Here is a 25,901-nt window from a genome sequence, read left to right as displayed (position 1 = left end):
AATATTATATTTGAAGATATCCAAAATATACAAAAAAATCAAACTTCTCTCCCACCCCTCAAGCAAATCTCAAAATTTGGAGATTGAAATAGCCATAATTAAAAAATGCCACATTTTACGGCATTATTTAGCTCTAAAAACACCGATTGATTGTTTTTATTAAAGTCTAGTTTTTACTCACCTTAAAGTCGGGCCGCAAATGTTATTACCCTGTATTTACCAATTTTTCCGTAAAAATTTAGCTGGTATGGCTTCCAATTTAATGCGACGGCGTCGGGGAACAATTAAATACGATGTGATACACCACCTACACTTTGAAATTTAGTTTTAACTTCCTACGTTTAGGAAAATTAGTCGGCCGGGCAGTTTTGTTTCATTATCGGTATATTTGTCGGTAACACGGAGAGTTTTGAAGCTCAACGTCTATAAAAAGACTTTAACAAAAATACCTAACTCTATTGCCCGAAGGATCCTAGCGTACGTGGCCAATGACAGTAAACAAAACCTATTTTTCTTTTTTTTTTAACAATTTACATTTTCCAATTTGATGAAATCAGTTCACATTACAATAAATAATGTTCATGTTAATGACCAATTAATTTTAATATCGATCTAAAAAATTACAAATGGTGTTACTTCTTTGGGTACTATTTCCTTACTAATCAATGATTTCGTGGCAGTTAATACCCAGAAAACGCAGAAATTCCAATTAGGTAAACCTATTCTGCTCGTAGTCAGGTGGAGCAAATATAGTTAGTTTGTAATTTATTCAGTTATGTTTTCCTTCTAGATTAATATGTAGCACCCATATTCTCGTTGGAGAATCACAGTTTTACAGCAAAAGAAAACTAAAAGTTTTAAAAAAGAACCGATGAAAAGGAAAATCCACGCGCCAGAAGGCGATTCAATGTGTAATAGACATAATGATGAAGAAATTTTATCTGCATCCTATAGAAAATATGATGATCTTTTCAGTTTCTGTGTTTAATTTGTTGAGGTTCCTAAAAGGGACCAAAATTTGCGACCCAGCCACCCAAAATATGATTATATACCCGAAATGTCAAAAATGGTTGAATCTATATTAGAAACGGTTGCCAGACCGCAGACGCGGTCTTTAAGGAAGATGATTTTATAATCAAAATCACAATTAGAATCGGGATTTCTAAAGGCAAATCGATCTTTGCCCGGCTTAGTAGTTTGTCAGAATGTCAGAAAGGATGTGTCTAATTTATTCCTAATATTGGTATTGGGACTTAAATATACGCTGCCCATGGCATTATATAAGAGATGCCAGAACTAGTGCAGCTTTTCAAAAATGGAGTTTCTCTTGAAGTCTTTAGCAGCAATGGACCACTCATGGAAGGGAAAAAACAATTTGCAGGGTTAGGTTAATATTAGATAATTTGTTAAATTTTATATTACTATTAATATTATTTTTTACAATAATATAGAGACATTACTTTGCTGGTACAGTTGCAGTTCATTTCAATTTTTTACAAAAATTTGTAACACTCCACTACCTAGTGATGTAGGAGGAAAAGATAACGGAATAAAAGTGAAAAATCAAAACGAATTTCTTGAGGTGAATTTTAACTTTTACAAGTTATCTTTCCAAACTAGGTCACCTCTCACCCTTTTGAATTTTCGTTCGTTACAAATTTTAAAGAATGAAATTTGTTGAGCAGACTGACACATGAAATACTCGCAGACTCCCTGTTCTATGGGTACCACATATTAATCTATTTTACTGCACAAGGAAAAAACTAGGTTACTGTGGGGAAATCACTGTTTGGAAAGAAAATGACGCAAAGTGTCATATGGCAGGGACTAGGCCAAAAAAAAAAACATCCCCCCCCATAAAGAAAACAGTTCCCAGCGTACATGTTTTAATTATCGTGAATTGAAAAAAAAATACACAGGTTTTGGCCGGTTGTACATTTTGTCAAAAAAAAAATCTCAAAACGACCGACATATTATTTTCGAGAGAGAGGGAGAGACACGTTCGCAGGGGTGAGCCAACGCACGGCCCCGCCCAGGCCGGGATGTGAATTTTCAGGGATCGCACGTCACTTTAGATAAGTATAGATATCTAAAGGTGGATCTGGCGATGGCGATTCGAAATTTCGTTGGCATTTGGAGGGCAGGGGGGGGGGACGTTGACTCACCCCGTAAGCATGGCGCGACGCAAACGAAATTGTAAACGAAAAGGTGGTGCTGACAATTGATACTAAAGAAATTACCTAAGGAAGACGCAGACCGGCATTCCCCAATCTTTGTCTTCGCGGCGGGACCGTTGTTCGAAATGCAACGGCAATGGTTCCGGACGCCTCTATCTGTTGATTGAATGATCATGTCACGTTTTCGTTAGTAAATGAAATTTATTCACTTCGCCAGTGGCGAATTTTGACATAGCTCATAGAACAAAAACGTTAAAATTGCTGATGGTCGTTTAAAAAGGATTTTTAAACAACGAAGCGAAATATAAAAGTTTTATCCCAATTGTGTAAAATGTAAAAAATCAATTGTATTGAATTTAAATTAAATAAAATAATATTTTGAGGAAAGCTCTATAAATATCTTTAAAATATACTATTCCATTTTTATAAAACTTATGGATTCCTCCTGCGTCAGTTTTTGTTGAGTTGAACTAGCTAACGTTTCGCTAATCATCCTGTTGGCTTCTTCAGAGCTTGACCGAAACTGGCTCGCATTTTACTCTGTACCTGCTTTTATATTGTTTGAGGAGAGTTTTGGTGACAGAGACCTGAGTTGCGGTTAAGATTGTTAGGTTGCTTATAGATTTGATTGGGTCATTGTGTTTACAGAAAACATACGAACACCGACCGATACCTTAATGCATTGTCACATCATCATTATCGACTCTCTTGTTTATAGAGTCGTAAAACTATCTCAGCCCTAGTCGTTGAACCCAGAATTAAAACTCCCTAACAATTTTCACATTAAAGATATTAACAAAATACACTTCACCACAATCTTCCAATAGCAATTAAGCCGAAAGCAATCCCACACTTGCCACTGTTGTCCTTATATTCATAACATCACTGACCACATATTAAAAGTTCTAAAGAAATATAACGTCAAAAACATCTAACTAACCAACTAACCAAAACTCTTGCATGTAACCAATTCTTCTACCAACGAAAAATCCGAGAGTCTATAGAAATCTATAAGCAATCTAACAACCCTAACCGTGACTCAGGTCTTTACCTGTCACAAATATGGGAATCAGGTATCCGAGACGGTGTTTATGTCCCTCATTTAGCTCCGCCCCCCTCAAACAATATAAAAGCAGGTAGAGTAAAATGCGAGCAAGTTTCCGTCAAGCTTTGAAGAAGTCGACAGGATGACTGGCGAAACGTTAGCTTGTTCACAGGAGGAATCCAGAAGTTTTATAAAAAGTATTAATTACAGTAGCCTGCGAAAGTTTTTTTGAAAAAAAAAATAACGCTATTGTTCAATTTTTTAATCTTAAAAGAAAACAAAATGGATATATATATATATATATATATATATATATATATATATATATATATATATATATATATATATATATATATATATATATATATATATATATATATATATATATATATATATATATATATATATATATATTTTTAGATAATTTTCCATTTTCGAATCATCCAAAAATTTAATTTCCCGAAAAGCTATCAGACGTCCACTTACCGCTAAGGATTCGGCCCGTGGGGGTTGCCCTGCGGGTGCTGGTGTTGCATGAGCACCTGCATATGTTGCGGCGGCGGCTGAGGGGGCGGCGCCTGCTGCAGGTACTGCATGTTCGACAGGGCCATGTGGTGCTGCGGGGTTGGAATGCAAAAGGCCATCGGGATCTGGGGCGGGGCCTGCGGTGGTGGCGCGGCCTGCGAAACGATCGTATCCGATTTTTTAAATATCAATATACACCCAACTGGCCACCACAAAAACTTGTTTATTTCTCCAAAAAGTTGTGTGAATATTTTTGTTTAACTTTCCTTTTTCTGTAATAAATTTTGAATAATATTTATATAACAAACAAAAATAACGCTATGGCCCAAGAAATACAGACACGCATTTTAAAAAAAATATTCAAAAAATGCTTCAAACTTTAAACAAAAAATGGTTTTCTAAAAACTAACATTAAATGCGCATTAAATCTCACGAAACCGTCATTTGGACAAAACACTTTTTTTTTACAGAAAATCAAGAACCACGACAGAATTCTTGACCCAAGATTCATTAGGTTTTTTTCGAAAGAGTACGTATGCAAAAATATTCTGGGTTTGTTCGTAATTATCTAACAAGCAAAAGTGTACCGCTTTGCCAAAAGGGGAAAAGATGATGCCAGTCAATCGGAAAAAAGGCTCCATCTAATATTTTTTTCTGATTCATCTGTAATTTGGTTCGCTATATTTTTTTTGTTCATACATAATACATAATTATGTAACACTTAAATGAAATTTATATTGATTTATTAATATTGTGCGTTAAGTCGCCATCCCGTCGTTCTGAGAACTAAATGGAGTGGATATTTTTATTGCGATTCCCCAAATTGCCAAGTATCGTATTCGGGTATTCCTTATACATAAATTGGACATCACAAACGCGTAATAATTTATGTACAAAATACATATTATTATTAAATGGTAAGTAACACTCTACATTTGTAATTTAAGACATTTTAATTGAATTTAAGTAGTCAATTACGAAATGGTGAATTGACCAGTCCCAACAGTATTTGTATGTTTGTATCTTTCCATAGCATCTAAGTTCAAAGCGAAGATTTAAGTAATAAAGAGTGCAAATCTGAGTTTGTTAGTTTCGTTTTTTAAATGTATACAGTGAACTCCGGTTAAAAAAGTACCCTCTAGGGACAAGAAAATGAGTACTCCATAAGCGCAAGTACGCTATAAAAAAAAATTTATATAGGTACGTACATATTTTTGATTTTATATAAAAATAGAAAACTAATAAACACTAATATAGGTACTAAAAAACGAAAACTACCTAACCTAAAAACTTATCCGTCTATATAAACTTTACAACATACAATTAAAAATACATATTTTATTCTTTTGGAGTAAAAAAATTCGTTATTGTAGTTTGTTTATTTTTTTTTATCAGTTACATTATCAACAGATTGTAAGAAAATTGTAACAATTTTAGCGGCATAAAGCGCTTCAAAATAACGTATTTCATCCTGTTGAACATCATCGTCGCTTTCGTTCACGGAGCTTTGAGGATATTTGCCTGCAAAACTATCCGTTAATAACTACGTTGTTATTAAATTACCATCAACAGTTGGAAAGCTATCCAGCTCAGGAAGATACATTTCAATGTTAGTTAGATCTTGGTCGCTATTGCGCAACCAGTTATTTAGAGGAACCTTCCAGTCATCCTCGTCATTATTTTTGTACCTCTCGAACCACTCAACCAGAGGTAAGTCATCGTCTGAATCAAACGCATCTTCCGATTTTATTTTCAATTAACTGGATCAAATGATACAAAAAAATATCTGCGGTAATATGTCTTAAGGCATTTTATTATGTTCTGATCCAATGGTTGGACGACTGAGGTGCTATTATTTGCATGAGCTGCACAATTGTCAACCAGAAGCAATATTTTTCTATTCTGACGTTTTAAAATCCTTTAAATAATTGCTGAAGTCATCCACGCTCACTGGTTTGACTTATAAATGGTAGGTAGATTTTTCATATTTTTCATGCATCTCGGTCTCGGTCGTTCATATTTACCAATAATAAAAAGTTTGCACTTTTTGCTTTCTGTCATATTTGCACAAACCCAAGCGGTGTACCTTAACTTCGACTGCTTCCCACTCAAACACTTTTTTCCTCTAAATTTAAGGATCCGAGTCCTTATAAAATGACTCAGGCTCGTCACCATTGAAAATGTCCTACGAGCTGTAATTTGGTGCAATACTGGGCCAACCTGTAATCCCCTGGCTAATTCTTCGGCTTTCGATTTCAGAACTGGACCAGTTATTGCAATATTTTCGGATCCGCGAACTTCAAATTTGCAGTCACTTGCTTTCTTGATCTTTTCGCGATTCCTGCAAATTGTAGATATTGTTTTTGCCAATTTCTTTTGTCTAGCAATTTCCGACTTACCGATGCCCCACTTCTGATAATCTCTATCTTTTTTTTACAGTTAAAGACTTTCGCCGATCCGCCATTTTAACCATAAACTCAAAAAATCGTGCTATCCATAATACAATAAGGGGGAAACTATCGGCCGGACACGCACGTTTCAGAAAAAACCTCACAAATGATTACTGAAAAATCCCCGATTTTCTTGGGGAACCAACGCTCGATAATCCGGTTTCAGCCGCAGCCGCCGAAAAATAGCGGCCTGGGCGCGTACTGATGGCATTGGTGGTCATGTGACCCTAATAGATCCAGGACTGAAATAAGCTACATTGCAATAAAATGGTTTCCTAAAGATTTCCTTTAATATTAATTCTCTAAAAGTATTTGGAAACTTATTTTAGAGTCAGGTATTATTTATTGTATTAGTATCAATGTTTTAAAGATATTTTTACTATCTACAGTCATTACAAGCTCTTATTTAACATGCTTATTGTCGTCAAATCTTACAATCGATTTTAAACAAACTTATCTCCCAGTGATGAAACCTTTTTGGCATTTTCAAAGGTTTTTTGTGTCTCTGGACTTGCTTTTATCGTTGCCTCCATTTGCTCTGCTTCGACATCAGCTACATTGGGCTGTGTTTGGGTGAATCACTTTGGGGCATTCTCGAAAATAGTCGGCACAGCACCTTCCGCTAATTTTGCCCTCTCACGAAAATATTCTTTGTACTCTCCTCTAACTAGGCATTTGTCAATCCAAATAACATCTTTCTCTGCAAAATGTTTTATACGTACAGCTGGTTTCTTTAATTGCCTAATATCATTAGGTACCTTTCTTAGCCAAACTTCTTTTTGATTCGGGTCAGATGGTAAACTGAAAGTGGAAACGGGTCCCGTTTCTTCGGACTTGTAATTTGACCGACACCCAAAAACATAACATCGCGGCATGTTTGCACTGTTCTTTTTTCTTTCTGGTACTTGGTTTTTATCACAATTGCCCACGGGTTTTCTCAAACATTTTAGTTATTGATAACACACCGATATCCAAAGACACAACTTCGCGGGCAGTTTGCACTGTTGTTTGTCCGATTTATGTCACTTGGCTTTTACTACGAATCCACGCGGGGTTTTAAAACATTCCAATTATTACTGACACAAAAGAAAACAATCAGAAAATCGAGTTTTAAACAATTTAATACGCCGGTAACCTACATAAGCATATCTATTAGAGTCACGTGACTTTAGCGCGGCAGGGCCGGTCTATTCGTCGGCTGCGGTTTTAGCGTACACTCGTACCTTATAACCAGAACAATAGTGAAAATATGTGAAGAGTATTTTGGCCGGATCAGTAATATATGTAAGTAATATTCCATGTACGTTATAAACGGAGTTTACTGTACACACTATATCATACATTCTCCGATTATTTTATTGTACAACCAAAAAAAAAATATAAAACCACCCACCTGATACTGTTGGGCGGGCCCCTGGGGACCTTGCCCCACTGCTGCAGCTGCCGCAGCCGCCGCCGCCGCCGGATTATACGGTTGCGGCTGCGCGGGCGAGGGCGTTCCCGACTGCTGCGGAGGCGCCGGTAAATACTGAATTTGGGGGGGCGGCGCGCCTGCAGCCGCCGCCGCCGCCGCGGCGTCGTACATTCGCACGGCCGCGGCGTGCATCGCCTGGTATGCCGCCGAATGGTTCATTCCGTGGGCGGTCGCCGCCGCCGGATACGTTATAAACTGTTGAATGGGGGCGGGGGCGAGAAGCGGTTGACCCGTAGCCGCCGCCACCTGCATCTGCGATGCGACGTCCGTACGGATCGGTACTGAGAACGGGGGAGGGGCGTAAGCGGCGAGAAGTACTTCAAATGCGCAAAAAAAAAACGAGCTAGTAGTTCAAATTCTACTCGGGATAACAAAACCCTGACAAAATTTGTTTTGACAATACATTGTTACTTTATTGTTCTTAGAGCTTAATATAATTCTGTTGCAAATATTTAAGAATCAATATTTTAAATTTATCTTTTCACTTATACAAAATTTTGTTAAAAATTAAAATCCAAAAATTTTAAAAATAAAATTTATTTCGGAATATGTTGTGTGTGAACAAAAAGCAGTAGTTCCAATCTGCACGTTAACCAACGCTAAGACAGCAAGACGCGAGCATAAATAAAAAAAACACTTATAACCATTGGATTACAGAAGTAGTTCAAATGAACCATGGGCGCGAATAGAGATAATTTAATTTACTTTGTGCCGTTGGGCAATCAATAAAACATAGACAACGATGACAGCAAAATGCGAGCATAAAAAAACATTTATAACCACATTGCAGTGTTACATTATTGTCCATAAAGCTTAATATAATTCTGTCCCAAATATTTAAGAATGTATATTTTAAATTTAACTTTTCACTTATACGAAATTTTGTTCAAAATTAAAATCTAAAAATTAAAAAAATAAAATTTCTTTCCCATTCAGTTAACAATTGTGGGTAAAATGACTAATTTATTTAATTGATAAAATTGTAAGAACGTATATTTTAAATTTGTCTTTTCATTTATACGAAATTTTTTTCAAAATTAAAATCTAAAGATTTTAAAAATAAAATGTCTTTCCCATCAAGTTAATAATTGCGGATAAAATTACTTATTTATTTAATTGATAAAACTGTACCCACGACGCAAGCCAAAAATAAAATTTCCCATTTCGAAGGCGAACCACAAATAGTAATTAACCAACGCTAAAAGACAGCAAGACGCGAGCATAAGTAAAAGAAAAACATTTGTAACAATTGGATTATAGAAGTAGTTCAAATGAACCATGGACATACTTTGTGCCCAACACCAGACTTTGACACAGAACAAATGGGCGGTAGTTTAAACGGTACAAAGCAAACACAAATCAAAAAAACGTAGAAGCGCAAACAGACGTAGCTTATAAACAAGAGAAAAACACATTGCAATCACACTAGTTCAAATATTGCACATATTAAAAAAAAATGCACAGGTACTAACGATATCTCCATAGAAAAATATAAAAGATGAGAACTTTATTTTCCCGCATAAAAACAAGATATCGGAATGACTTCGATAATGTTTCGAGATATATAAAAAAAATCCGTAGAGGGGCGCATGGTTTTTCTATCGTACTCCTACGGACCATTATGGAACTTTTTTTACACTCATGCATTGAACAAAGCAAGAAAAACAAATTAATTTTTAGCTTCGTCACATGCGTAAATCCAAGTATTTTTTTTACGATAACTGCAAGAACTAATTTATAAGTAAATATTAACAAAAGTTATTTAAAATATTCCAAAGTATCCGAATTTGAAAGAAAATATAGGGGGCTCCGTTTGAAAAAAGAAAATTGCTTTTAATCTCCTGCAGATCTTGCAACGCTGCAACATACATTTTAAATTCTTATAATCGGAAACCAAGTTTGACCAAGCGCTCTTATTTCGTTCTCCGGAAATCGAACACTCAATATCACCCGCGTTACTTGCGAAAAGAAAGAAATATTTCTCCTTAATTGTTTACGATAGTTCATCAAATTTAAGCAGTCACGATATAAGCATATAATAAAATTAAATATTTAGAGAAAAAAAATTGAAAAACCTATCGAATTCGGTGTAGATACATGCTCATTATCGTTTTAAGCAGGGGCTTGAGGGTTTTGTTCTAATATATCGCGCAGGTTCTATAATACGTAAAAATGGTATATGTAAAAAATGGTAGCCGTGGTAAATGCAAAAATTGTGGCCTTCGAGGCGACCTAAAAGACGGCTCAAATCAAACGCAGCTTATGTCGCGGTTTCTCAGTTACTATATATTTCTGGGTCAACCGTGTTGTCAAGTTATTGCCCCAAATTTGGCGCGTCTTTTCGGGTTCAAGAAATTTTTCGATCGGACGCACCACCGTTTTCGAGAAAATAATTTTTTTTCGACAGCGAACAAAATTTTCAGAATTTTTAAAAAAATAGTTTCGATTGGTTACTTTCATTTAGGTAACGAACTCTAAATTACTGCCGAATTTCAATTCGATAACTCGAAATTTCGGACACCGCGTTTCATAGCGATTTTCCGAGCAAAAACCGCTAATGAAAATGGCCACCGATATCCGATCGCCGAAATATTTTGCGAGTCGCTGCGCTTCGCCTGGTATTAGCACGGAGGAAAATTTGAAGCCGGTAGTTTCAACCGTTCGAACATTATTATCCTTCAAATGCTTCCCGGAGGTCCGTTACAGAGAACAGAAAAATTTTGCTTTTTTTTTTTCGACCGTTACCGAGATCTCGAGTTTAGTGATAAGCATAGATATTTTCGCGAAACACGATTTCGTCGGTTTCTGGAAAATAACGAGACATAAAACGGGGCTGGACTTTATGCCACACAAAAAGTGACGGACCATAACCTAGCCCGACCACGCCCACTCACTCCGCTTAATCCGGTTTCCTGGCAACGGGGGAGGCTGATATTGCGGCTGGCTCATCATGTGGTACACCGGCATCATCACGGGCATCGGCCCGGGAGCCCCAGGCCCGCCGCTCACCGTCGCCGGTATGTAAGGGCTGTGGCTGGGCGTTTGGGGCGTATGGGGTCTGCTGGCTGACGGCGTACTCGGCGACCTCGCCGAATTTCCCTCCCACCTTGGCTGGAAAGGTTTAGCGGCTGGATTCAGCACGAACTCCTTCGCGTTGGGGTTCAACTTCGACTTCTGCAACGTGCTTGACAACTTGTCGACCTCGGACTGGGGCTGTTGAGGCGGGCTTTGCGACGGTTGAGGCGGCGACGGTTGCCGTTGCGGTTTCATCTGTTGCTGCTGCTGCTGCTGGGACGGCGGAGGCTGCTGCTGTTGCAATGCGCCTTGCGGCGGCGCTACCTGCTGCTCGACCATCACGGGCGGGGCCGGTGACGTCACCATCGGTTGTTCGTTGGGCGGTTGCATCGGCATGGGCGCCAACTTAAACTCGTGAGCGAACTGATGGAGCTCCTTCATCGCCTCTTCCGGACGGTGAAGCGGCGGCGGCGGCTGTTGGCGGGGCGGCGGTTCCTGCTTCATCTCCGGCGGTACCACCTGGTACTGTTGATGCTGAACGCTCTGCTGCTGCTGGTACTGGTGTCTCTGCTGTCTCTGTTGGGGCCCCGCCTTCGCGTCGCCGTTCATCTGAGGCGGTTTCATGCCCTGATGCTGCAATGGAGGCGGCGGCCCTTGACGTGGACCGTTACCGCCCTGATAGTGCTGGGGCGGCGGTTGGTGTGGGGGCGTGTGAGAGTGGGGTCTCGAGGCCGCGCCGTGGACGATGCTCTGCCGGTAAAGGGGGGCCGTGTGGGCTTTAAAATGTTAACGGGTGGCGACGGCAGTACCATATTGGGGGGTTGCTGCTGAAGGGACATGGCCTGCATCTGGGCCGGGACAGCCGGTGGCCCGCCGGTCGAGTTGTGAAGGTGAATCGGGGGCGGTCCGTGTTGCATTTGCGGCGAGGGCAGTGGCGTCGATTGCTGCTGATGAAGAGGGGGATTGTGGGGACCTACAAATTCGTGCGACAAGTCGTAAATAAAAAAAAAGTAATAAAACAGTAAATTTGTTCACTTGATTATCATTCAAACAAACTATGATTGTAATAATGAAATACGGCTTTAAGATTTGCAAATGATCACCAAGATATCATGTGTAAAGGATTTTTTTTCTGTTCTACCTTAAAGACATATTGAGCCTTATGTTGTTTTCTTCATTAATAATAGCAGGGAAACAACAAAAACCGTATTGGTGCGATGACAAGATCAAATACGAAATGGGAGAAAAACGCAAAAAAAAAAAATGAAAGTACCAAGAAAGATATATGAAAAAAGATTAATCAATAGGAGGAAGGAAAAGTACAGAAAGTTGGAGACTTCTTCGAAACATGAGAACAGAAGGAAGAAGAGACGTATCCTTATCAATATTACCTCAAGAGGGGAACCAATATTTTGAAATGATGCTGATTGAAGATAGGCTACGTTTTAAAGATGACCCAAAAGTAGACTTGAAAATACATCGGAAGAACTTATTAAATGCGGAAGTGAAAAACCCAAAGAAGCCTTAAGACATCAGAAGTGCCCGAAGAATGGCAAATGTCATACTTGTCAGAATGCCAAACGATATGATAAAATGCAGTATGGAAATAAAACACATTATTGATGAAATTAGAACTCAGCACTGATATTGTATGGCCACATACAGAGAATGCCATAATATTGAATACCAAAAAAAAAAATTAAACTGGAACCCTCGAGGAAGAAGGAAAAGGGCTGGAAAGAGGGAATCGATAAGTGAAATTTGGGGAAGAGGTATGAATGACGACTTGTGAATCGATAGATAGGAGCGGAGATTAGGAATATATATATTTAAAAAAACAGTCTCCAAGTTCCCGATTCGCATTACTCACTGGCCACGTGAACGTTGTTCTGATGACTTTGATGGGGGGACGGGTGCGTGGGATAAGTCATGGGTGGGCGGTTCTCCTTAGGCGACGGCGAATTCTGCGCGCTGCTGCCGCCGCTCGGCGGTGGAGTACTCCTGACTAACTTGCCGTTGTTCTGGTTCTTCCTTTTCGCGGGCGGTAAGTACTTGCCTTGAAAAAAAATCGATCCCGCGTCAGACTGACGCGCCCAATTCCATACTAGATGTTTACCGTTCGATTCTTGCGACTGGTTGGGTCTGATGACCGCGGCGAACGCCAACTCTTCGTCGCCGTTCTCGAGGTCGAGTCGCGCCTTATGCTGGGGTTGATTCTCTATTTCGTTGGCTATTTGATCAGCCCGCGCCTGCGCTTCGCGAAAATCAGCGGAGTCGCTCGTTTGTAGGGGGACGGTGTATCCCCGCAAGGAATGGTCGAACGTGGACGTGACCTGACGCGATAAAAAAAATATGTATATATACAGGGTGTTCTAAAATTCGACGGCAACATTTTAACTGCGTAATGCTAAGGCGTAAAACTTTTTCGTTTTGAAGGGCAGGACGTTAATCATGGAGTTTTGCTATACTTGTACTTATAAAGATTCAAGGAGAAAAATTGGTAACAAATATTCTAAAAAAAAAATTGCAGCTATTTTCCCACCCACCACCCACACAAAGCAAAGGTACGAGTCATAGTGTGAAGTGGTTAAAATATTGATGTCTAATTTTAGAACATTGTGTATATAGTTTCAGTTACACATTAGGGGCGCTAAATGGGCGGGTTTCACTAGTTCTCTTAGAGTATGTCACTATATTATGATATTGTAATTCAAACGCTGAGTTATGGTACAATGGACAACTTATTTGTTTTAAGGAAGCCATTCTTTGATTCTTTTTAACATCACCAGTCTCTGTATCTGCCTCTTTACCATCCCTTTTTGATGTTGTCTCGAGTAAACAAGTATTATGGTATGGTAAATGGTATTAAACAAGTTTTTTTTTGTGTTTTTTGATATAGTATGGTTATCGAATTTACATAAATTTTTGTCAGGAGGGTTGACAAATATATTGTTTAAACACAGAGCAAAGGTGCGAGTCATAGTGTGAAGTGGTTAAAATATTGATGTCTAATTTTAAAACATTGTGTATATAGTTTCAGTTACACATTAGGGGCGCTAAATGGGCGGGTTTCACTAGCCGGACTTGAACACAAATTTTATTGCTTGGACAGTTCTCTTAAAGTATGTCACTATATTATTATATTGTAAGTCAAACGCTGAGTTATGGTATAATGGACGGACAACTTATTTTTTTTAAGGAAGCCAATCTTTGATTTTTTTTTTAACAAGATTTTAAACGCTTTTATCACCAACATCACCAGTCTCTGTATCTGTCTCTTTACCATCCCTTTTTGAAGTTGTTTCGACTAAACAAGTACTAACCCTTTGCATCTCAAAACAACCCTATAGTTAGCTAGCTTTAGACCTAAAGAAAGCCATTCTTCCATTTTTTTTTGCAAGATTTTAAACATCACTTTTATCACCAACATCATCTCTGTATCTGTATCTTTACCATCCCTTTTTGATGTTGTCTTGAATAAACAGGTATTAACACTTTGTTATTAATATAGTTCTGTGTATCCACTGTTTTTAAATTATTATAAACACCCCTATCTTTATATTTTTTGTGTTTTTTGATATAGCATTGTTATTGAATTTACTTGAATTTGTGTCAGGAGAGTTGACACATACATTGTTTAATAAAGTTAATAATTAGCTAGCTTTGGCTCAAAAGACTTCTGTAGGTTCGTATTTGGTGAAACAGGTAAGGCAATGGATGACATTGGTGTGTGCTCTCATGAAATACACCATTATATAATTCTTTCATTATACTAAACTGATTCATTCATTATGAAAAATTAATTTCTTCTGTTTTAATTTTATTACCCCGTAATCTTGCTCGTTTTTCTTAAACATATCGTTAGCGTCCCACCCGTTCGCCTGGGTGTCCAGATCCAGGCCGCTGTCAGTACCGTTCAGTCCGCCGCTCGGGTCCCACGGCTCCAGTTCGCGCTCCTCCAACTTGTTGCCGTTTATCCTCGCCGAGATTGCCGTATCAGTCTAAACAAAACCGCGGAGTGAGTCATTTTTTTAAAATCGAACAGTACCTCCACCCCCCCACCCGAAACCTTAGCTACCTGAAAAGTGTCCCTCGTGGGATATTCGAGGTCTACGTTCTTGAAATTCATGGTGAGAATGTCGCAAGCCTTAAAGATCAGCTTGTCGACGCACGTTTCGGGTATGATGCGCGCGTCGCTCGACTCGGGATTGCCGATCTTCACCGCTAGTTCAAGGACGACGTCGAAACTTCCAGAAAAAGTCTTAAATATACCTGTAAAGTCGTTACTACTGTTCATTGCGGCTGTCTCGCGAATGGTTATTATAATTATATCCAACGGAGACCCCACAAATGGTCGATTTAATATCTAGAGACCTGTTGACTTGTCCTCATATATGGATTCTTAGAGTGGCAAAAAGTTAGATTAGGGAATAAGCGAAACCGACGTAGCCGAGTTGATGTTAAACGATATTAAAGAATAAAAGTGTAGTTAGAATGTGGTCTATGCGTTGGCTCTGGTGGTCTACGTCGGGTAAATTGTCATTAGTTTTCGGTCTAACCTTCCCACACAGCACCGGAGGCGGTTTTGATTCTCGCCGTGTTACCGACTTGACTTGTCGCCGCATGCATGAAGTGAGGGTTGTTGTATACACCCTCTGCCGCTAGGGATCTCGTCCTCTGAACCCTACTGAAAATCAAAAACATCTCGCGTTATGGCAGGAGTAAGAATACCACACAATTCAAATATACGTTTCTATTAACCTATTTTTCAATTATTTTAAAACGAGATTCATCTCATCGCTCTTTTAAGCGCAACTTGGCCACTGTCACGATTAGAGAAGTGACTATTATTGGCCCTTTGGATGCCTTCGTGATAAGGGCCTAGGACAATCTCATGGTCCCTCACGGATCCCTATACAGACAAACATCAAAAACAAAAGGAAGGGTGAGAAACCATTTCCAAAAAGCGAGAAATATTAAGAGCAAAAAATTCAAGCTGGTTTGGATGAACAGGACATTATTAATACGAAGGGGAAAAGGAAAATTAGCGTTACTATATAAACTATATAAAACTTGCTTGCAATGGAAAAGTGAGGTTGCGCTCAATAAATTAAAAATAAAGGACTGGTAGCGCTTTCTGTTTTCTGAGAAATAAATAAATGAATTATGTTGACAAGACAGTTGTCAACTGGGTGGATATCAGGGTATTATCTGACGGCCAATAGTGAAACTCGGCGGCAGTGATTTCAACGTTAGTTTGTTTAAAAGAATTCACCATGGCGCATAAATAAAAACGCCCGGGGTGCATGGCGATTCCATGAAATTCTGACGCGCGTTCATACGGCGCCGCTGCCGCTGCATTCGGTGCAGCCGTATCGATAGTCGGTAGTTTCAAGGTCGTTTACCCAAATTAAATTGGTTTCTGGAATGTTAACGTACCAAGAGATATTGACGTTTTATTTCACTGACCTACCCTTGTTTCGTTACCTGCGTAAACCAGTAACAAATAATATTTTGTGCGCAATAAAAAATTTTATGTTCTAGTTTAATTTACATCACACGATACGCTGTCCACTAATGTTTTAACGTTCAGGTGGAACATTAAACGAAGCAATTACCGGTCAAATTTCACCAGAGCATTAAACAATACATAATAATTAGCGCCTTTTAATAGTTTGACATTAAACGGCGGGAGAACGCAGTTTAGTCCCGAAAGCTTTTAAACAAAACGAGTTTTAAACAATGGAGCATAAACGTTGCCCTCGCTGCCTAGAAAGCCGTGCGACGGCAATTGCTAGGTAAATTTCCACATGAAAACAAAATCGTCCAGAAAAATAGAAACACCACGTACCTGACGGGACCCCTGTTTTTCCTTTTGTTATTCATCTCGCCTCCGTTGTTACCACCGTTACCGTAAAGGCCGGTATCTCTATTTCTCGTCGGCACCGGAATTTTGAATTATTTTCTCGTCGATCTAATCCCGGAAAATACTTCAAACGAGGATGGCTTCCCGTTGATTTTGAAAAAAAATATAATCCCGATATTGCACGAATAAAGCAAAATACAAAATGGCTTATGTGACGTAACGAAGTTTGCGACTATTTTTTTCTCTTAATTTATTTGATCACATTCGCGTGAATGATTGTGTTGCCACATGTGCGGAGGCGCCGAGCGTATTACTAGCTTTCGACAAAAATTGCCGTGTGGATTGTTCAACAATTGCTATTTTGCGATAACAAACAAAATTCTAACCAGTCTACCGCTGGTAAATTGTCTGTCAGACTGATTTTTGACGTGACAAAATTCACATCGAGCGTGCGTAGATCCCAAGCCGCGTTGCCGTTCATTAGGATAAGGTTTTATGTGAACTTAAAAATTACCCATTTATGTTATGTTCAGTTTTTGCTTTAACTAAAAGATCTATGTTTAAGCTTTGTCGTTTCCAAACGAATTGACACAAACAAATTAAGCGGGTAGCAATTGAATTGTGGGATCACCAAACAGCTAATAAATCGTATTACACGATGCATAAATTAGACAGAGAGACTTATAAAATCGATTTTAAACTCATTCTAACAATGTTCGACACCTCGCGGTTTTCTTCAGCTTCCAAATTATTAAATTAAGTGGAGATTGGCGCGTAATCTGTGCAGATAAAAGTGTAACCGCGGCAACGTCGCGTAAACCTCTTCGGTCGTTGGCCGTTGCTGGCGCGCCGATTCGTGTTCGTTTTGTGGCGGCAAAAATGAAATTTTAAATAATCAATACTGGCCGAGCTTGCGTGGACTATATTTGGATGAAGTTCCTCGTAAAAAGGATTCAATAACCTAGAGGCAGAGGTTTTTGGCCGTGCAACTACCTGTTGGCGGATATAATAAGTCTGTAGCGTTTTGTGCGATCGGGGTGAGCCAAATAATTTAAGAATCCGTGCCTTTGATATGTTTCGTTATCGCTGCGATCGTTCTAAATAAAGAATGTTTATTTGAACAGCCCAGTGTATTTAAAAGGCCCTTATGTTTCAGATGAACCACAAGAAAACCCGCTGCAGGTTCGAAGACTTCAATCGGGACTTCAACGACCTTTACGCCTCTCTCAAAAAAGAGAATTATAGCGACGGCGAAATACGGCGCGTGTTCCACCCCTTGGTGGCAACGACGAGGAAATCTCGCCGTCTGTACCTGTTATTGGTCGTAATTTTTTTGGCAGTCGCGTTTTACTCTCTCACCTTTTGGGAAGCCTTCACTTGGCACCTCTCGGCCGTATTCAGGATAGCCCTGATCAAATTGCTACCGTACTTCGACTGGAGGTACCTGAAAAATGAACGATGCCTCGTACCGAAATTTGCCGCGTCACACGACCCCAGTGACGTCACGTTCAACTGTTACGTTTGCGAAAACATTAAGCGCGTGGACGCGTACGATTCAATCGACGAAGACGTTCTAAGCCAGAGGTACCTCGATTTGGACGTGCCAATCATTCTGACGAAAGGCATTGAGCACTGGATCCGAAATCCGGACTTCCTTTTCGCAAAGTTGGCGGCGGAAGTCGACTTCGCGCTGTCGTATCCGTGCAACGTGGCGACGAACGTATGCGCGCGCAACGTGGATGTCGCGACATTGCTTAAAATGACGGAATCGTTTGACAGTTTCTTTGTGCATTTTCGCAACTGCGAAGGCGACGCGGTGAGGACGTTTCGGAAGTATTCGTACAGGCCGGACGTTTTTCCTGACATTTATTCTCCGACTACTTATAACTGGATGCTGTGGAGCAAGGATTACAACGCGACGGCATTCAAAAAAATCGAGTTGGCGGAGAAGGTGGCGCTGCTGGGCCAGATGCACGGCAAGACTCGCGTGAAGCTTTCCCCGAGGAACAACTGCGAGTTCGCGTGTCCAGTCCTGGATTTCGTGTTGAACGTGGGCGAGTACGTAATTTTCACCGCCCTCTGGGATCTGCACTACAGACCGTTCGAGACGGGCTATAACGTGGCCGCCCTAATGGAAACTAGAAGTTAGTTTGGTTGCCTAATTCGCGTGTGAAGACTTTGATAATAAAATTGTATGTTGCTGAAACGTTGCGTTTTATTTGTTGTTTTAATTTTATGTTTTGTTATTTTGTTAAATAAAGAAATAACTATGATTAGCGAAAAGTTTTGCAGCCACTTGAATTGAACGTTTTTTTTATCGACACCTTTTCAATGGCATTTTTCTATTTCTTTCGCGTATGTCCGTTCTCAGCCTTAAGAAAGTGAGCGGCTTGAGCGTAATATAATTAATACCCGGGAAAATGCAAACCAAACTTTAATATTATGTAGTTCAGTAATAATAACCGCTCGATTTACAATTTTAATCAACCTTCATGCAAATGCAGATTGAATTTTTAATTATTGTAAATCTTTCTTCGCATTCAATTGTGTACTGAGTTTACGTCAACCCGTTGCTTGTATGGTGTACCTTGATCACTACCGGAAGGTAAGCTGCGTTTGCGATACATAGTTTTTCAAGCGAAAATATTTAAAATACAAAAGTTTTTAAAAATATTCACCTTCATTTTCCTCTTATGTTTAAAACTTACCGTACCCTAATTACAGTCAAGAATATGTCCAGAAGTTCTTCTTTATTACCCGTATCGAAATGAAGTGCACGTTGTAGTTGCAGAGGGCACCACGTGCACACTAGGTTACTCTCTTTTTGGTACTGCTTGTATAAACACTTTCAATTAGAAAACTATACATCAATTGGTGAGATTTTTTGACATTTGCCAGCTTTGATTGTTGCGTATTCGTCATGTAAATCATAACGAAGTTATTTTTTAAACTACACAATTTTTTTCTTTACAATCTGAAAAATGGATTCTTTTCAAATATGCAAGTCTGTTTTCGGAGATTTTCTAAATTTGAAAAATAAACAGATTTAGATCTTCTCCAGTCTCATTTAAGAACCTTTTGCAAGTATGTTTTTACAACTTTTAATTTCCTATTTTGCTTACTCTGTACAGGGTATCTTATTCTGGGTACTTTTGCGCGGCATCTCCGTTATTTTTATATATAGAAAGTTACGGTTTTCGCCACATTGTACTATTTTTTCTGGAAAGTATTTAAGATGCAGACATTTTCGGGCAGCCCTCGTATCTCAACTCTCAGATAACCTATCGAAAGTATCAAACTGTCTCTTATATAACTTTTCCTGTACAACTCAATTCCGCCTTTTGAGTTAGTATGCAGGACCAGATCAAAAAGTTATCCTTACCTTTGTTTAATGAAACATCCTGTATATTTATAGCCTATACGATTTGTTTTTTTACCTGTTCCGAAGTATATACTTGTATGCTCTTTCTCAGAAACAAGCGAATTAATGACAATGAATAAAAATAATAAACAATTAAAAATTAAATATTGCTAACGAAGTTTGCGACAACAGTTTTGCGGCATAAACGAAATTTTCTTTGAAACGAGCAAATATCTGAAAAAGCGGCTGCCTTGGTTCACAAAATTATAATGATAATACCTTTGAAAATATAATTTCGAGGCTGCTTCAGAATTTTCATAACCCTATATAAAACATATATCACGCATATCACATTGTGAAAAGTATCAATCAAACGAAAAAGAAACTGCTTTAAAAATCGCTGACAATATATGACATTTCTTTTTGTTTGTTGTTATAAACAATTATAAATTATTTATTAATGGGAAACCCTGTACTTTGAGGTGTTTCTCGTGTTGTTTACCTAATTTTTAAATTTGTCCTCCCCACTAATTGGGTGCAGTTGCGGAAGCATAAACAATGATTACTAGCTTCATTTTTCATTCATTTTTTAGAAATAGGTTTGCTCGTTATGGAGGAGCCAGCGCATCCTCGTCTGTCATACCATTTCACTGCCGACGAAATCATAGAGCAGGGCCGGACGACCAGAGAATATGTCGATACTATCAAGCGGTGGCTCGCCCAGCAAAACGATCACCGGATACCGCACGTGCAAGATGAAATGGTGGTCTTATTCCTGCTGTCCTGCGAGAACGATATTGACCTGACCAAGAACACTATCGCGATGTACTTCAAGTGCAAGAAAGACGGCCCTGAAATCTTCGACGACAGAGACATGAGCAGGGCAGGCCTCAATAAGGGAATGAATACCGTGTAAGGGTTTTTGGTGTTAGAGGTCTGTGGTTGAGATTAATGAGCTGGCCCTGTATTTCAACCTCAGGCACATGTCGAGCATACCTACGAGAACAGACGAGAACTACGTGGTCCATTACTTCAAACTACACGACACCAGCTACAGTAATTTCGACTTGGTGCCGATTATGAAGTTGTCGTACATGCTGGTGGACATCGCTCAAGAGAAGAATCCCCCCAACGGTTTGGTGGTGGTCATAGATATGAAAGGGGTAAGCCGCAATTCGCGGGCGTGGTATTCCGTTCTATTAAGGAATAATTTTTCAGTTCGGTTTGATGCATCTCACCAGGTTAAAGATGGGGGCGATCAAAACCTACCTGCAGTTCCTCCAGGAAGGTTTCCCCCTTCAATTGAAGGCGATACACATCCTGAACGGTGTCTACTTCTTCGATAAAATTATGGCGATCGTGAAAGTCTTTATGAAGAGCGAACTGATTGACATGGTGAGACTACGGTGTCGATATATTGACAGAACGTTTTTTTGTGTGGTATTCTAGAAAAAACATTGCTGAAACCGTTCCTGGGAAAATTACAATTATATTTCTCTTTCAAATAATCTTTCAGTTTTGATTTTATTAAATTGTGTCATCAAGAAAATAAGGTTTAGGTTGGAACGTAATCTAAAAGGGTCTTTTTGATCATAGATCAAAGTGCATTCGCCCAATATTGGTCAGGAAGAGTTGTTCCGCTGCATACCGCAAAAATGCCTGCCACGGGAGTACGGCGGCGACCTGCAATCGGAAAAAGAACTTCACGAAAAAACGGTGCAGCAATTTTGCGACAAACAAGAATTTTGGAGAATCGAGGAATTGATCAGAAAAAGTTGATGGTTAAATTTTCGATTGTTTTTCGTTGTTCCCAAGTAAATTTTGTTGTTTGGTTTGGATGGTTTGCTTTACTTGGATCTACTTGAAATCTGAAACTTTTACGTTAATGACTTACCAATTGGCTGATGTATCATATCATTATATGAGAGTTAAGTAATTGCACAATATATAAATGAGGAATAAGCGTGAATTTCGAATAGATTTTATAGAGTAAAAAGAACGATTGGTTCCGATTTGAAAAAAAAAGGTTTTTGAATTTCATTTTCATTGAAATTATTTGCTAATTTTGTTCAAAATTAGCCAGTGATTTTATAATGTCAAAAAGTACTTACTTTAAAATGTTCTAGTATAATCGAAAAAAAACAATAAATTGTGTTGGGCGGAAAGGTATAAATTAATAACAAATTATAGTAATTATCACAAATTAATAAAAACAAAGTTTGTGGAAATTATTGATTAAAATTTGCGCTGCCGAGTCCTAGAAACGCGTGTTATTAATAATAACAAATTATCGTCGTCAAATAACATGGCAATTTTTTTTTTTTTCTGGCGCGAATGAATTAATTTGCGATAGCGATGAAAACTCGAGGAAAAAAACGCGAAGCAGACGCACGAGGGGTCAAATTTAATGGCGAAGCGCATCAATAAATAAACGATATACATAAATTTATATAAAAAAAAATGACCCGCGTGCGAGTCAAAGTCAAAACGAGTAAAAAAAAACAATTCGTCTGCGTTTTAAATGGCTTAACACGGAAACTTGAAGCACGTCAACAAAAAATTGAGGGGTGGGGGTAGAGCGTCGGAAAGGGGAATGGAGCAAAACGTAAACAAACCGTTGTAAATATCAAATATAGATATTTAAATTTGCACTATATTTACAAGGTTAAGAACAAAGAACCACTTCAAGTTCAAGTATGCATTTCACAAAAAATGTTGGGCTCGACTGCTAGGATCATTCGCCCATTGCCGACTTCCGTCGAGGATCTTCGCTTTTGGTCATTGACTAACACGTACAAAGAAGACATATAACCAATATTTGCTAGCAAAAAACAAATTTGACCGATACCAAAAAAAAACCGACAGCCCCCGCTTCCGCCCCGGACCATCCGGGCCCATCCGGCCTCCATACCGGCGTGAATGGGGAAAAACGACAGGGCCGACGACGATTATAACTTTAAAACATGTACTGAACACTAAAAACACTAAGTCCACACAGTGGAAACCGATATCAAACTTTTGAGGACGAATACAAGGGATTCTGTCGGGAGCGAAGGGAGGTTAAACCGCCGCGTGCAATGCTCCACCACAGAATCCCCAAAGAACCACTTTTTTTTGTTCTCTATGCTATACAAACAGTTGGGCCATTCGCCCATTACCGATGTCCGTCGAAGATTTTTTTCCTTTTGGCCACAGACCAATAGTTAACAAAAAAGCTATTACCAACATTTATTCTCAGCTTCCAATATAGGACTTCGACCGATAACAAAAAAACGGCCTCTCCCGCTTCCCCCGGGGACCATCCGGGCCCATCCGGCCTTCATACCGGCGTGAACACTAAGACACTAAAAACACTAAATCCACTAAGTCAAAACCGATTCTATAATTAGTGGGGACGATTACAAGGGATTCTGTCGGGAGCGAAAGGAGATTAAACCGCCATGTGCAATGCTCACCACAGAATCCAAGAGAACCAATACTGATGATTTTGAATTTAGTAGCCGCAGAATTCATTTCCCATTCCTATGGAATATCAGTCGGAGCCACCTCATATCCATAAATAAATAAAAAAATGAAAATAAAAATAAATAAAAGACAGTGGGGAAAAAGTCACAATTCAGTCTCTTCCAAGGGAAGTTTTATGGTATAATCGACACTTTACAAGAAAGTAATAAAAAATTGGTGAAAGAGACATTTGCTTGACCAACCCAAGAAACTTATCAGACCAATAGGTCGATAGTTTATAACAAATGTAGGTGCACATGCTATTTACTAGCATAAAACAAACACATTTATTTAAATAGCATTTCAGCAATTAATGTCGAAATCCATACATGTTTCCTGCAATTTGCAACCATATAGATATTAGATATATAGATATTTTCTTTCTAAACAGCGGTTTCCACACAGTTAACTCGTTTTGCTGGAACATTTTACGGGATGTACGCATCCACACTCATTAATGACGTCTCAGCGGTTATGATACATTTGATAAAGGCACGGTGTTGTCGAAACAATTGTCATGTCGTAATATATAATTTCGTGAAAATCTGAACTTTTAATTCTTATTTATTTTGGTTATGTTGATTGTTGAATGTCGCAAAGTCATTTAAAAGGCAAATTTTGAATCTTGCTCGCATATTGGCTTTTTGGGGTCTCTTTTACAGAATACTATAAATAGGCTAACGTTATTTTTTAATATTCTATTTATCCAAGAAATTACCGGAACGTTTTTTGTAGCACCCTGTGGATAAAAATATGAAATATTTTAAATAAATTTCGTAAATTCGGCAAGGTCCAACCTAAGTGATTGTCAAAAATAATTCCAATATCATTTAGCAGGATCAAGACAGTTATTTTAAGATCTTCAGCAATTTTAAGACAATTTAAATCTGAAAATGAAACAAAATGGAATAAAATGTCAAAATGAATCTTGGATCTTTGGAGACAGGGTAATTTTTCAAATTCAAAATTTCTAGGCACCGTTTATAGTTGGTTAACTTATCTAAAAGGTGGGTGCATAAGATCGTAGGATACGTGACGTAGCCAGTTTTCTCCCGAAGCTCTCAAATTTTTATGTTTTTTTATGAATAGGCCATGGAAAGTACAGATTTTGTTTTAAACTAATTGCATAATTTATTACAAAAAGTTAGTTACCTGAAAAAACTTGTGTGTGCTCGCAATTTAAAATGCGCATTGATAAAACTTCCTATTATATCCAATTTCACATAATCATCATATGTCTGGTCAATATGGCCCACAGCAGAAGGATGAGGAAGCAGAAATTAAAATATTAAATACGAAATGTCATTACTGTTTGATAGTATAATAGTGTAATAGTATATTATGCAACAAGTGCGGTAAACGGCATTTGACTCACGAGTTTATTTGATACGAGCGTGGAGCGAGTGTTTAATAAACGAATGAGTTAAAAAGTTTACCGAACGTGTTGCATACTATACTTTTTCTACGACCGTTAGTTTTTGGATACATTTCCGTAAAACAACACGAATACCTTCACTGACGTGACCGTCAGAATTGACAAACGTGAAAATTCAAAGCGTGGGAAATATATCCGAAAACATCCGATCGCTCCTAAATCCGTGCGGTAAAATCCCGGAAATGTCCGAAGTGACTCGGATTCGTGGGAAAGGAAACTGACGTGGTAAAGTGACGCTTCCCGCACGCTAGATCGGTGCGTAATTAGGTATTTTACAGACGGGAGTAGAAAAATAAAATTTATTAGGAAAACGGACACCTTTTTTCTATGGCCTGCTCAGAAAAATCAAATTAAAATTATAAATATGCTTTTGTATTTGTCTTTGTATTTACCTATATGTATTTGAAATACATATTATATAATTATAAATTTTTGAACCTTTAATAACAAGCCTAATACCATAATTAAAATAAATACAGGGTGTTCTATAAAAATCACACGTCTGGTTTGTGCGTGAATCATATGTAAAAAACTTCATCCACAATTTGGGTTTCTAACTAAAAACTTTAGGTTGGCTTGGTAATTTTTTCCGAATAGAAATGAAAGAAAAGAACGTCATATATTGTAATGCTCACGAGCACACCTGTTTTTAGGAAATATTTGAAAAACGTCTTCAATTACTTTTTCTTATTAGTCAAAAAGGTGCTATGTGGGGAAGAAATTTACCCTCGTTTCATAGTAACGTCCGAAGAATAGTCGCTAAATTAATGCTTAAATGATAAATGAACTCATCATTACCGCACTTGTCGGTTGACAGGTTAATATTATGGTTCAATATAACTCGATGCAGCTATCCACGTAGAAAATGCACCTCATTCATGTAGCTATGAGTCTTGATTGAACGCAACACCCCGGTACACCCATCCTCGTATTTTCGTTACGTCCCTCGTACGGACAGATTCGAAACCGACTGACCTCCTTCCACTTGAAGAATACCACCACGGACACGAGGCGAACACCACTTGACGCAAATGCCCCACCACCAAGTT

At 38.6% G+C, this 25,901-nt stretch overlaps 3 protein-coding genes across 5 annotated transcripts; 2 read left to right on the top strand and 1 right to left on the bottom strand.

Moving 5' to 3' along the window:
* Positions 1-127: 127 nt before the first annotated feature.
* LOC132706869 (ataxin-2 homolog) lies at positions 128-25,807 on the bottom strand. Of its 3 annotated transcripts, none has more exons than XM_060678476.1 (11): positions 25,651-25,807; positions 15,246-15,370; positions 14,765-14,958; positions 14,514-14,687; positions 12,803-13,019; positions 12,557-12,742; positions 11,496-11,659; positions 10,566-11,436; positions 7,591-7,952; positions 3,709-3,902; positions 128-2,333 (listed from the first exon to the last, which is right to left on the bottom strand). In XM_060678476.1, the coding sequence occupies exons 2-10, from the start codon at positions 15,313-15,315 to the stop codon at positions 3,711-3,713; spliced, it is 2,430 nt and encodes an 809-aa protein (XP_060534459.1). In that variant the 5' UTR covers positions 15,316-15,370; positions 25,651-25,807; the 3' UTR covers positions 128-2,333; positions 3,709-3,710. The 3 variants fall into 3 exon arrangements, with proteins under 3 accessions (XP_060534459.1, XP_060534457.1, XP_060534458.1); XM_060678474.1 differs by lacking the exon at positions 25,651-25,807 and adding an exon at positions 16,538-16,973 and having other exon boundaries at positions 15,246-15,373; XM_060678475.1 differs by lacking the exon at positions 25,651-25,807 and adding an exon at positions 16,538-16,973.
* LOC132706871 (uncharacterized) lies at positions 17,161-18,716 on the top strand. Its single transcript, XM_060678478.1, has 2 exons — positions 17,161-17,589; positions 17,709-18,716. The coding sequence occupies exon 2, from the start codon at positions 17,709-17,711 to the stop codon at positions 18,699-18,701; it is 993 nt and encodes a 330-aa protein (XP_060534461.1). The 5' UTR covers positions 17,161-17,589; the 3' UTR covers positions 18,702-18,716.
* On the top strand, positions 19,010-21,835 carry LOC132706872 (alpha-tocopherol transfer protein-like). Its single transcript, XM_060678479.1, has 5 exons — positions 19,010-19,157; positions 20,507-20,825; positions 20,893-21,076; positions 21,132-21,308; positions 21,510-21,835. Exons 2-5 carry the CDS (start codon positions 20,524-20,526, stop codon positions 21,690-21,692), a joined length of 846 nt encoding a protein of 281 aa, XP_060534462.1. The 5' UTR covers positions 19,010-19,157; positions 20,507-20,523; the 3' UTR covers positions 21,693-21,835.
* Positions 25,808-25,901: the final 94 nt, after the last annotated feature.

Source organism: Cylas formicarius, unplaced genomic scaffold (assembly GCF_029955315.1).
Source record: "Cylas formicarius isolate icCylForm1 unplaced genomic scaffold, icCylForm1.1 PGA_scaffold_8__14_contigs__length_24414737, whole genome shotgun sequence".
In the NCBI taxonomy this organism is placed as follows: Eukaryota; Metazoa; Arthropoda; class Insecta; order Coleoptera; family Brentidae; genus Cylas; species Cylas formicarius.
The sequence above is the reverse complement of the archived record's forward strand: the minus strand, read 5'-3'. Positions and strand labels throughout refer to the sequence as shown.